Source organism: Bufo gargarizans, chromosome 1 (genome assembly GCF_014858855.1).
Source record: "Bufo gargarizans isolate SCDJY-AF-19 chromosome 1, ASM1485885v1, whole genome shotgun sequence".
Lineage (NCBI taxonomy): Eukaryota > Metazoa > Chordata > Amphibia > Anura > Bufonidae > Bufo > Bufo gargarizans.
The window spans coordinates 360184118-360198318 of record NC_058080.1 but is presented as its reverse complement, the minus strand read 5'-3'; the positions used below and the strand labels follow the sequence as shown (position 1 = coordinate 360198318).

Here is a 14201-nt window from a genome sequence, read left to right as displayed (position 1 = left end):
CTCTTAAATTAACATATAAAAAAGTCTAGACCCAAACAACATGGGCATTGTTTATTATCAGTGTGCTATGACGTCACTGTGTGTGTAATCTCTGCGCTGTGACGTCACTGTGTGTATAATCCCTGCGCTGTGACGTCACTGTGTGTATAATCCCTGCGCTGTGACGTCACTGTGTGTATAATCCCTGCGCTGTGACGTCACTGTGTGTATAATCCCTGCGCTGTGACGTCACTGTGTGTATAATCCCTGCGCTGTGATGTCACTGTGTGTATAATCCCTGCGCTGTGACGTCACTGTGTGTATAATCCCTGCGCTGTGACGTCACTGTGTGTATAATCCCTGCGCTGCAGCTGACTGAACTGAGACTGAGATCCCTTCCCCAGGATGTTTGGTCCGGACTCATTCATCTCATAGAACTGCAGCTATGAAATCCACAGCGTATTGCAGCCAATACCAGCAAAATTTTACCAAAAATCCTCACACTTCATAAAATCCACACGGAAATGAACCTACTGTGCACAATTCAAATCTGCACCGTGGTAATATATGATTTTACCACGTGTAACTGAATTCCACAGCAAATCCACACGCTACATGTAGAGTTTGATATAAATTGAGTTTGATATATCAGATGATTTAGCCATTTTGGAGTCTTATGGCAGCTCCTAGGAGACCTGTGTGGTATACAGCCTGTCACCCAGCTTTCCTGAGGAGAACATCTCTCGGTATGGGAACATATAGAGAAGTCATCAGATGATTTGGCCATTCAGCATTCTTAGTTCTCATAGGAGCTGCAACCCGGCTTTCCAAGACTCCTGAATGGGTAAATCATATGATATCGTATCTAAATGTTCCTATACGGAGATATATTCTCTTCAGGAGACCAGGAAAGCTGGGTGACAGACAGCCTGTATACCACACAGCTCTCCTAGGAGCTGCCACCAGGCTTTCTGTGTGGTGTACAGGCTGTCACCCAGCTTTCCTAGAAAGGGACAGAACTAAGAAGTGGCCGAATGGTAACTGCAGGGATGGAGGACGGTGCAGGAATGGCCACCAGTTGTGGCTAGCAGGAGCTCCGGCCTAATGACGTATGATTCATGGCCGTAGCAGGCAGACATTACAAACTTAGTGCAGAGCGCCTCATTTACAGCAGCAGAGCCGGCCGGATTGTCTTACCTCCACTTGTCCGCAAGTGCAGCGCCGCTAACTGTGCTCCCGCTCTGCCTCCCCTGCACTAACTCCTCTCTCCCCGCCGAGGCTCTCTGACTGGCACACGTGCTCTGATGATAAGTATCGGCCGGGCTCCTGTAACTGCCCTGGAGATGACGCACGCTGCGACCGATAGATGGCGAGAGAGAGAGGCCAAACCATGATGGAGCCGAAAGCTGAGGGGTCCGGGCATGGTGGCAGTCCGAACCTGGGCGCGCCGCGCAAGTGATAAAAAAAAAGGTTTCATTTTGCTAGCGATCCTAACCCTCCAGTGTCTGCGCCCGGCTGCGGGGCCTATTTTCAAGCAGAGGCGAATACCCAGGCGCCAGGGCAAAATTGCTAGTCGCCATGGCGACCTGGCGCCTGGGATTTGTCGAGCCCTGCTATAGAAGGCACATCAAAGGAAAATGGTGGCGTTGCCCGTTCTATTGCATTATTGGAATAAATGACACAATAATGTTACTTCCCCAGTTGCACCAAGTGGCCAATTTTATTTAATGATTTCATTTTAGATGTATTTTTAGTGCCATTCAGAGCTGTATTTGAGAAACGTTGTTTTATTCTACTGTTTTTGTGGTCATGCAACTAGTTTATGGACTAGGGCTCTGTTCACATTGGCATTGAGTTCTGTACATAAGTGAGAACTGACAGCTATACAGCATTCGCTAAAGGGCCCTTTACAAGGGTCGGGATACGACCTGCATTCGTGGGTCCGCATTTGTGATGCGGAATGCACACGGAACGGTGCCCGTGTATTGCGAATCCGCAAATGCGATCCGCAATATGCCAACGGGCAGCACACGTTCATGTGAACGAGCCCTAAGTCATAGTTTGCTGGCAGCAGATTGTGCTGACTAATTATGCTCTGCCGCCGGCAAACAACGAGTCTGTATATGGGCGAGCAAGGGCATTAGCGATCACTCCTCCTCATACTATGGAGGAGATCTCAGCATGTAAATACAGTGGTCTCCTTCACTGACGAGCAGGCAATTGCCGGGAAGGAACGCTTCCATTCCAACAATTTCTTGCTAAATCTACAAATTCATGTTTATTAGGGCTCATGCAAACGAGCGTATTTTCTTTCCGCTTCCGTTCCATGTTTTTGCGGACCGTATACGGAACCATCTACTTCAATGGGTCCCCAAAAACAACGAAAGGTACTCCATGTGCATTCCGTTTTTGTATTTCCGTTCCACAAAAAAGTAGTTCATGTCCTATTATTGTCCACAAATCACGGTCCGAGGCCCCATTCAAGTCAATAGGTCCATAAAAAATACAGAACGCACCCGGAACACATCCGTATGTCATCCGCATTTCATCCGTATTTTGCGGATGCCCAGCCCATATTGCTCATGTGTTTGGTGATTAATAAGTTACTGTTTCCGTTTCCAATCTGCAAAAAACGGATCGCATACAGAAACTATACGGATATGTTTTGTGGAATAACGGAAGAGGACTTAAATCAGAGAAAAAAAACCTTAGATACGGAACAACAGATCCGTAAAAAACGGACCACAAAACAACAACGGTTGTGTGCATGAGCCCTTAATCTTATCAGATAAAATCACTAAGGATAAAACAGACAATACAGACGCAAAGAATGTGCAGTCGGTGAACTGAGCAAAGATGATATTAATTGGCAAAAAATATATACATAAGACTGCACTCACATGAGTGTGGTCTGCGTTACGGCCACATTTCTCGTATTGACCATGGCTAATGTAAGGGTACTTTCACACTTGCGTTAAAGTTTTTCGGTATTGAGTTCCGTCACAAGGGCTGCATTCTGAATGGAGAGCATTCCGTTCATGATGCATCAGAATGTCTTCAGTTCAGTCCCTCTTGCTGCAGTATTTTCTCAGGCCAAAATTCTGGAACACTTGCTGGAATGCCATTGAAATGTATTATTGCCGGATCCGGTACCAAGTGTTCTGGAAAACCGGATCCGGTTTCCCGGTCTGCGCATGCGCAGACCTTTAAAAATGTTTGAAAAAAATATATACCAGGTCCAGTGTTTCAATGCATTTGTCAGACGGATCCGTAAACAAATGCTACCCGTTTGCATACGTATCTCCGGACCCGGCAGGCAGTTCCGTCAACAGAACTGCCTGCCAGAATCCAACAACGCAAGTGTGAAAGTACCCTTAGCCAAACTCGCTGCATCATAGTGATGTATGATTCTGTGAGTTTCAAGGGTCTACTGTTCCATACGCATGGCATCATTTGAGAACAGGTTAGTAGGCCGACAGCAATGCTGGAACTCACAGATCACTATGATGCAGTATGTTCGGCTCACATGAGCCACAGTCGGTCCGGGAAATATGTCTGTCACAGATTGCATACCGCCATGTTAATGAGGCCTTAGGCTTCATGCACACAACCGTATTTTTGTTCCACATCCGATCTGCATTTTAAATGTGGACCTGTTCACTTATACTGGATCGCAAAAAATGCAGACAGCGCACAAATGTCAACTATGTGCTGTTCGTATCTGTGTGTCCATCTTGCAAATGATAGATGCATTTCTACTATTGGGCCCGTGAAAAATGCAGCCTGAACACAGCACGTATGCTTATTTTGCGGATCGGTGGTTTGCAGACTGCAAAAGACATACAGTTGTGTGCATGAGGCCTTAGAGAGAGAGACTTAGATGCCAAACTCAGGAAGTGCAATATAAGGCTGGGTTCAGACCTGAGCGTTTTACAGCGCGTTCCTACGCGCTGTAAAACGCTCAACAGGCAAGAACCAATGATTCCCTATGGGAATGGTTCTCACCTGAGCATTTTACAGCACGTACGATCGCGCTGTAAAACGCCCGAGGCCCCAAGAAGTACATAAGCTTCTTTGGGGCGTCTTGTCGCGTGTTCCCGTACATAGACCTCCGGGAACGCGCGACAATGTGCGTTCGCTTGTCTCTGTATGCGCGATTGCAAACGCCAGTACAATTGCGCATACAGAGTGCTCCATCGCAAACGCTCAGGTGGTTCCCAAAATAAATCCATATACATAGTAAGGCCTCTTGCACACGACCGTATGGCTTTTTCAATATTTTGCGGTCCGCAAAAAATACAGATGACGTCCGTGTGCATTCTGTTTTTTTGCGGAACGGAACCGCTGGCCCCTGATAGAACAGTACTATCCTTGTCCGTTATGCGGACAATAATAGGACATGTTCTATCTTTAAAGGGAAGGCATACGGAGTAAATGAATGGTTCTGTTATGGTCCGTATATGGAACGCAAAGAACGGAAATTGAATAAAAAATCGTTCCTACAGGAATCCCCATCCAAAATTCTCCAGAAGCCCTCTTACTGTTCGACAGAGTCCTGAATGTCCAGGCATATAAGAAATCCCTCCTAAAATACATGGTTCAGGCAGCAAAGGCAGTGATTCCCAGGCATTGGAAATCCCCCTCTCCCCCCTCGCCTGAGGAGTGGTTTGATGAAATTGCTCTGTATCAGAGGCTGGAAGACCTCATTAGTATTACGCCCGCAGACACCGCACGATATGTGAAGATATGGGGCCCCTGGGAAGCCTTTCGCTCTTCAGCCGCATTTCGAGATGCGCAGGTCTAACCGCTTCAGCAGAAATTGTACCCTTCCCCCTTCCTTTCCTCCCCCCTGTTCCCTTGTCCAATGTCTCGTCTGTCTATCTGCTATTATAATTTACATGTCCGTTTAGATATGCCTAATTCATTTTCTTCCATGATTTACATTGCTTGATGACGGCTGTGTACACCCACTTCAGTTCTGTAGACATCATATTTGGAATGTTAACATTGTTTGAATTTGCACCTTTCTCTATTTTGGTTATACTGAAAAATTTCAATAAAACCTAAATGAAGATTAAAAAAATGTTCCTGTGCCTAAGGCCCCTTTCACACGGGCGTTGCAGATTAGGGCCGGATGCGTTCAGGGAAAATGGTGCGATTTTGACACTAAAACAAGTCAGTTTTCACTGCGATTGCGTTCCATGTTTGTGTTTTTTCCACGCAGGTGCCAAGCATTGTAATGCGTTTTGCACGCGCGTGAGAAAAATCAGCAGAAGTTTGGGTTAGGTGTTGTGTAGATTGTATTATTTTCCCTTATAACATGGTTATAAGGGAAAATAACATTCTTCATACAGAATGCATAGTACAATAGGGCTGGAGGGGTTAAAAAAAAATAATAATAATTTAACTCACCTTAATCCACTTGATCGCGCAGCCCGGCTTCGATTCTGTCTTCTTCTTTGAGGAATAGGACCTTTGATGACATCACTGCGCTCATCACATGGTCCATCACATGATCTTTTACCATGGTGATGGGTCATGTGACGGACCATGTGATGAGCGCAGTGACATCATCAAAGGTCCCTTTCCTGTGCACAGCAAAGAAGAAGACAGAAGAGAAGCCGGGCTGCACGATCAAGTGGATTAAGGTGAGTTATATTATTATTATTTTTATTTTTTTAACCCCTCCAGCCCTATTGTACTATGCATTCTGTATTAAGCATGTTATAAGGGAAAATATTAATGATCGGGTCCCCATCCCGATCGTCTCCTAGCAACCGTGCGTGAAAATCGCACCGCATCCGCACTTCCTTGCAGATGCTTGCGATTTTCATGCAGCCCCATTCACTTCTAATGGGGTCTGCGTTGCGTGAAAAACGCAGAATATAGAACATGCTGCGATTTTCACGCAAAGCACAAGTGATGCGTGAAAATCACAGCTCGTGTGCACAGCCCCACAGAAATTAATGGGTCCGGATTCAGTGCGGGTGCAATGCGTTCACGTCACGCATTGCACACGCGCAGAAAACTCGCTCGTGTGAAAGGGGCCTGAGGCAGTAAAGCAAGTGCTGCAAATGTATACCACAGTTTACCCACCACACCCCACACCGCTTCATCTTCGGTATCTTTGTCTAATTCGGCCATCGCATTTTCTGTGTTTTGTAATAACCTTACCTCAGGGTAAGTTCACACGGTCAGGTTACCTGATGCCGATTTGGAAGCCAAAATCAGGAGTGGGTCATAAAAAGAGAGAACGTATAAAAGGGAATCTGTCATCAGCAACCTCCCTATAAACTGTTTGCATACACATACTGTGGTTTCCATGATTAAAACGCAGTTTTTTTATTGTTGATCTGAGGCTTCATTCCTGAGTTATAATTTTTCTTAATATGCAAAGTAAGCATTTGGTGCAATGAGGGCGTCACCATTGCTTTTTTCTATCTGTATGAAATTATAAGAATGCAGCGCTACAATAGAGGACTCGAGCAGCGTTCAGTCCAGAAAATGCAGCCGAGCAACTGTGGTGCGATACAACCTGTTGCTATTTACTATTCTACCCTCTTGGTACAGTATAGTACTATTTATTGTGGTGTGAGAGATATTGCATAAACTATACAATTATAAATGTGCTAAACTTTTGTGTAATCATTTTTTATGGACTTTTGCAGAACATAACCCTTACCAGTGCTGAGGCTATGTTCACACAACAAAATCCACAGCACAATCAATAGCTGAAAACAGGTCGTCTTTGGTGGTAGTTTTCTAATTTGGTGGTGGTTTTATAGGAGTTTTTACGAGCATTTTAGAAGAGATTTTGGGTGACTTTTTTTCTGCAGTTTAACCCCAGCCGGTTATGGGCATTAGTGACCAATCAGTTTTTTTAATATTTTCATCACATTCCAACCTCTAACAACATAGCGCAGACTTTTTTTATTTTTCGAATAACCGTATGAGCATGGGTTTTTTGCAGTTGTAGTTTTTAATGTATCATTTTGGGGTACATATAACTTACTGATGAACTTTTATTAACTTTTTTGCAGGAGCGTGGGAAAAATAGCAATACGTAAAAAATTTGGCGGTGTTAATTTTTCAACATAAATAACATGATAACGTTACTCTCTTTGTCAGTATGATTACAGCAATACCAAATACATATAGTTTTTTTTACAGTTTACTAAATAAAACCACTTTTTAAAAATAAAAATGTTTTTGCATTGCCACATCCCAAGAACCTTAGCTTTTTATTTTTCCTTATACGGCGCTGTGTGAGGGCTTGATTTGTGCTTGTAGTTTCCATTGATATAATTTTGGGGTGCACAAAACTTCTTGGTCACTTTTTATTCTTTCTTTTTTTATTTTGCAAATAGGCAAAAAACAGCAATTACAACATTGCTTTTTTTTCTTTTTTCCTTTTTACAGAGTTCGCCATATGGAACATATTACATTATAATTGCCTAGTGTGTGTCATTATGAACACAGCAATACCAAATATGTGGCAGGGGTTTGTTTTGGAATTTTTTTTCCAGTGGAATAAAGTTTTATGTATTTTTATTTATTAAAAAAAAAAAAACTTTTTGTAACCATATATTAGTCCCACAAGGGGACTTTAACAGGTGATCTTCTGATTGCGTCTATAAAACACTGTGTTGCTTAGAAGTACACTGTATTATACTTTCAGTGCTATACTGACAGGAACCATATGGAGCACCAGAAAGGAGCAGCCTGATGGGCATACACTGCCTATGTTTCCTGGAATGCCAATGGAAGACAGAGGAAGTCCCCTCCCTTTAAACAACTTAGATGCCAAAGTAGCTATTGACTGCAGTGTTTGAGTGCAGTTTCTGCTGATTCGGCCAATAGAGCATGAGCCTGGCTCTTCGCTGCTTGCGAGATCCATGCAGCGCTCAAACTAGAACGCGTTAGTGACCAAAAAAGGCATATTGGTGGTCAGTAATTGGTTAAAGTATAAACGTATTTATCACAGTTTTTTGTCGCTTCACCTCCCAAAAAATTAATCAAAAGTTAATTTTTTGTTAAGTATTAAAACACAAGAAAAACTATATAACTGTATCGCTGTGATCATACTGACCCACAGAAAAAAAGAGGTCAGAAAAATTAGGGCTATTTTTTTTCCAGTTCACGATATTTGCAATTTTGTCCAGATTCCCTCTACATCAGATGCAATATATAATGGTGCCATTAGAAAAGTACAACTTGTCCCACAAGCAAAAGCCCTCACAAAGCTGTGTGAACGGAAAAATAAAAAAGTTATGGCTCTGGGAAGTCAGGTAGTAAACAATGCTAATATGAAAACTGGTCTAATCATTAAGAGGTTAAATCAGCTGCTGTAAAAACTTCTACCATGTTTTGGACATTGAAATGAATATGAAGTTTATGATGGTATTCGGAATGTGGAAATGCTGCTGAATCGGTGGCAGGTTTTGCCTGGGTGGACACAGCCTCGCCGTTTCTTCTCTTGTCGTGTAATTGAGAGTGGTTATTATCTGCATTAAATGGTCTGTCTCTAGTCTGGTGCATGATCAATATTCCTTTTATTTTGCAGACATTTCTCCAATTTGTGGATAAAGATCTGATGGCAGATAATGTCAACCTCTAACAACATAGCGCAGGCTCGAAAGCTGGTGGAGCAACTCCGCATCGAGGCCGGTTTTGAGAGAATTAAGGTATACTTAACACCTTCATTATCTTTTTGTTCAGCTGACTTGATTCTATTGGGATAAGCCTGATTACCGTAGGGTTTAGGGATTTTACCAGTTTTAATCATATTTGATGATGACTCGTTATCTGGCCATCTGGGAGGCCTGGCACTGCTCTGTCATGTAGTCCTCTGCCCCAGTAACGGTGTGACAAGAATTCCAGTGAGTGAAACTAGCTGTCCTGTTCTCAAGCACTAGTGCATTTCCTTGTGGAGTAACAGTACAGTGAGTTCTGTGTGTGTCATCTGTGTGCTTCTCTATGTACAGTAGTTTGTATATGAGTAATGGACAACCAGTCCAGAATAAGATGATCTAAAGGACACATGCCATGTACTGCAACATGTAAGCACATACAGTTACAGGGAAGAGTAGGTGAACTCTTTGGAATGTGCCTGGTTTTCTGCATTGATTACTAATAAAGTGTAGTCTGATTATTATCTAAGTCACAATTACTGACCAACACAATGTAACTGAAGTAATAACACACAAAGAGCGGTACTGTTCATGTCTTTTATTGAGCACATTCAGTAAACGTCCACAGTCCCTTTTACCAGTAATCTCCTCTACCAAACATTTTTGTAGCTGCAAGTAAGATTTGCATAACGTTGAGGAATTTTAGACATCATAACTCACAGACTGGACTCTTAGTGTCTCCCACCCACACACCACCTCCTCACCTTGTCCCCTCTCTGTTGGTGTCCCTCAAGGCTCTGTCCCAGGACCCCTGGTCTTCTCAGTCTACACCTTCAGCTTGGACATCTCAGGCTACTTTCACACTAGCGTTCGATCGGATCCGTTCTGAACGGATCCGATCATAATAATGCAGACGGAGGCTCCGTTCAGAACGGATCCGTCTGCATTATATTAGCAAAAAAAAAAGCTAAGTGTGAAATTAGCCTGAGTGGATCCGTTTTGACTTTACATTGAAAGTCAATGGGGGACGGATCCGTTTGAAGATTGAGCCATATTGTGGCATCTTCAAACGGATCCGTCCCCATTGACTTACATTGTAAGTCTGGACGGATCCGTTTGGCTCCGCACGGCCAGGCGGACACCCGAACGCTGCAAGCAGCGTTCAGGTGTCCGCCTGCTGAGCGGAGCGGAGGCTGAACGCCGCCAGACTGATGCAGTCTGAGCGTATCCGCATCCATTCAGACTGCATCAGGGCTGGACGGAAGCGTTCGGGTCCGCTCGTGAGCCCCTTCAAACGGAGCTCACGAGCGGACAGCCGAACGCTAGTGTGAAACTAGCCTCATAGAGTCAACTTTTGGCCAACATTGTACCTGTGAGAATGGGTACCACAGAAGCACACAGCATATTTAAAAGAGGGTTCTCTAGGAATGCGTTAAAATGGCCACCAGCAACCTGTCCCAAAGGTGAATAGGACTGGTTGCCACCACTTACAGAGCTGCCCAGGGGGCAGGGCCTCACTGTACACTACACTGAAATAGATGGTAATAATGTTAACCTGCCTCTGACATGCCATCATGGCTGAGCAACTTGACAGGAAAACTCACAAATATGTAGTTTATGCAAGTGCCAGAGTGTAGTATGTAATGAGGCCAAGTTCCTCCGCAAGTGGAGTCAACCAGTCCTGCTTACATTCTAGGACAGGTTGCTGGCAGCCATTTTAAATCATTCCAGGAGAACCCCTTTAATGTAAGTTTCCCATATAGTGGGTATATCACTTGCATGGACTACCTATAGTTTGGAGTAATACTGTTGTATACCTGATTTATGTGTCTTCTTTCATGTATTTATGTAGGCAGATATCATGAAAGTTATATTCTAACATGTAGTCTTTATGTAATTGTTTAGGTTTCTAAAGCAGCAGCAGAACTTATGAACTACTGCGAGCAGAATGCCAAAAATGATCCGCTGCTGGTTGGAGTGCCAACTTCCGAGAATCCATTCAAGGACAAAAAGCCATGTTCTATTCTATAACTTTCCTCTTCCAGGCATTACAGCAAGCAGTTTCTTGACCAGCTGATGGCATCTGAGTGAGATGGTCAGGTCATTTTCAAGATAGCAATGATCTGCAGATAACTCAGATAGCTGCAAAATAGAAGAACACAGTCTTGCACATTATATGAGAGACACTTAGATTTCAAATGTAATGTTTATACAGTCAGATGACTGCAATGGTTGGTTTTCTCATTTTCTTGTGTGTATTTTGGGGGAGAATCGTTTGTGCCAGTAGTATCTTCAGAGAGGATTTGCTGTACATATAAGTGTCAGGCGTGTACAGCTGTAGTTTGTATTCCGGACTGAGCCATGAAACGCGTTGATCTAGTTTGTGGTCATTAACCCCATTTTGTATTTTCACCATCACATGACATCTGTACTTCTCCGTATAGTGGATGCATTTCTCGCCTATTCTTTCTGCTTAGTGAATCTGTTGGAGCTTGTTAATAGTAGGAAGTTGTGAGCAACATCCACCCTGACTTTATTTCTAGGGTATGGGCTGCAATTTTAGATGTGATGTATACAGCATGATCATGTGAGACAACCACTTATGAATGAAGTTCCAACAGCTTATTTTAGCTTTACAATTTTCATGTAGTTTTATATATTCTTTCCCTGGGTCCACAAAGAAATAAAATAGGTGTCACATGAAATACACATCTCAAGATGGTTCTTTTCCCCTTGTGGTCATGTAAATGGGCTTTGTATGAAGGTACATGTAGTAGATGACATTCCAGACTGTGTTCTTTTTCTGTGAAGATATAGTAAAAGTGGATTCATGGGAGGAGTATGATCTTTTGTAAGACACACAGTCTCACATGTTTTATATAGGTTATACATAATATCTGATGGAATGAAATGATTGGCTATTGCTGTGTGGTGCCATTCATTTTATATGGTTAGTCGACTGGTATTAGGTTTCAGAATCAGAAAATCTCTTTTCCTATGACCCCCTTTATATGCTCAGATATTGTTTTGTAAAACACCCATTGATACTTGAAGCGCTACAATAATACGACTTTTCCTGTTACATGAGACATATATAAGATTGTGACATCATGGACAGAAATTATGTGCCATCACAAAAATCTTACACCTTTAATGTACAGTAATGACAAAACCAGCACCTCTCATGTAACCCTGCTAATGGGTCCCTTGCTGGATTGTATCAAATTGTATTCTTAGAGGTCATTCCCTAACATGTAACTAGCATCATTGCCCCGACACAATATTGATACCTTATTGTTTCACCTGGTAATACAATGTATAGCTATAAGAGACAACATTTACAAGCTAATGCTCTATCCAGGGGCTAAAATGGGTATTCCTCATCCAAAACCAGTAGGAACCAAGCTCAAGTGGTGGTTAAGGGACTGCATAATTAGTAATTTCTTAATATGCACTTGTAGGAATCCACCTCAGAGTTATAATCTACTCATATTCCCAATTGGCCTGGGGATCTGTTAATGATACCCACTTGTAGCTTGTCCTTCTTTGGCTCCTAAATCCAGATGCTGTACAGAATTTTGATCTCCAGTTTAAGACCCCAGTAGCAGTGGAGACTTTCCACCTTTTCTTTGTATTGTGTGGTGAATATGTCCGCAATATTCAGAATTTGTACCTATAGCGGTATTCATTGTAGGTGTGAGAATCTATTCTATGCTGTATTATACTAATCCGCAGTGATCTGCTCAGTGTTCTTAAGTGTTTGCCATTTTCTTTCCTTTTCTTGATGTATACAGTATTTTCCAGCATTGGTGTTCTTTTGCCTGTTTAACTAACATGTCGATAACTCACTAAATATCTGTACAGTGTTTATCCTCACATTCATTCCTGCAAATTTATTGTCAACTTTTATCATGTGCCAAATAATTTTGCACTGTAACTATATATTTTGTGGTGTAGCTGTTACAATGTTAAACCTTAAATAAAGATTCACTACACTTTACTTATAGCTTTGGCCTTGTGTGTTTTTATTGATGCGTATATTTTTATTGTGACGACAAACGTATCTTTATTTATTAGAACAGGGATGCTCAACCTGTGGCCCTCCAGCTGTTGCAAAACTACAACTCCCAGCATGCCCTGTAGGCTGTCTAGGGATGATGGAAATTCTAGTTTTGCAACAGCTGGAGGGCCACAGGTTGGGCATAACTGTATTAGAAGGTAATCAATGTGTAGTAATGACAATGTGGTTGGATAGTCACAGCGTTGAAGGAATTGTCCATACTTACGTAAACAAAACTTGTACAGTTTTGGCCCTGATATATCAACAGGGGACAATGTAAAGTTTGTCTCCCCATGCACACGACCGTATGTGTTTTGCGGTCCACAAATAGCAGATCTAAAAAAAAAATGGATGACGTTCCGTATGGCATCCTTTTTTTTTGCGGAACCATTGTAATAATGCCTATCCTTGTCCGCAAACTAGAAAAAAATAGGACATGCACAATTTTTTTTGCGGGGCTACGGAACGGACATACTGATGTGGACATCACATGGTGCGCTGTCCGCGTTTTTTGCGAACCCATTGAAATGAATGGATCTGCATCCTATCCGCAAAAAAACGGAACGAACACGGAAACAAACTACGTTCATGTGCATGTAGCCTAAGGGTAACAGTCTGTGAGCCAAATTCATAGAAGTGGCGGCACACAGCACTTGTTAAAGGATATGGACACCTTTGTAAAAAAAATAAAAACATTTTTACACTAATTTATTTTGTGGAGAAAATCATTTCTCCAATTGGTTCTATTTATCTATCTTTTTTCATTTTTGTTCTACAGCCTGCTGTGCTTCCTATGCACAGCAGGCTGCTGTCAGTGATTCTCTGTAACCACTCCATGCTTCACACGGACAGCCTTTACATATAACTGGAGTCTGGAGTGGATAATAATAAAGCCCAAAACCAACATGCTCCATAGGAACATCCACAAACAGCGGGATTTCTGAAATTGACTTAGCAAGTGCAAAAAAATTACTTTGGCCTGTCGTAGACTATTGGTAAATGTGTCTTACAAGTAAAACGACACATGATGCAATGTATTCCAGTTTGACAAATCCTACCATTATTATGATTTCTGCTTTCAATGGATGAAAACATGTTGTCTACATTCAGCTGCTGTTAACCAGCCCTGAACTAAACTTGCTCAAAAGGAGTTATCCAGTACTAAAATAGTGGCCCCGACCTGCCCGCCCCAGAGTGGGGGTGATGCTTACCTGATCCCTGCCATTGGATTCGGCCCCTTGGGCCGGCAGTTGTGCTCCGAGAACAATATCTGTTGACGGGGCACGTGTGACCACTGCTGCCAATCACAGGCCGCAACAGTGAACCACTCCCCTTGCATCACGCGTGATGTCACATGCGTTAGAAAGAAGCATTTTATTGAATAACTCAGTGACGATACTACATTTGCAATTACATGCAATTACAAAAGCATCCATATGCAGTTTGAAATCTGTAGAGTACTTTTCCTGGGACAACCCCTTTAGGCTGCATCGCGGATCCGCAAAACACGGATGGCTTCCGTGCGCGTTCCG

The 14201-nt window shown here is 42.7% G+C and overlaps 1 protein-coding gene across 2 annotated transcripts in view; it reads left to right on the top strand.

Annotated features, from left to right (window-relative positions):
- The window catches only part of GNG7 (G protein subunit gamma 7), a 63865-nt gene extending 51250 nt beyond the window's left edge, over positions 1–12615 (top strand). For both annotated transcript variants that reach the window (XM_044269089.1, XM_044269098.1), the window contains exons 2-3: positions 8543–8663; positions 10515–12615. In XM_044269089.1, the coding sequence (XP_044125024.1) occupies positions 8583–8663; positions 10515–10640 (207 nt within the window). In that variant the 5' untranslated portion in view covers positions 8543–8582 and the 3' untranslated portion in view covers positions 10641–12615. The remainder of the gene's footprint in view (positions 1–8542; positions 8664–10514) is intronic.
- Positions 12616–14201: the final 1586 nt, after the last annotated feature.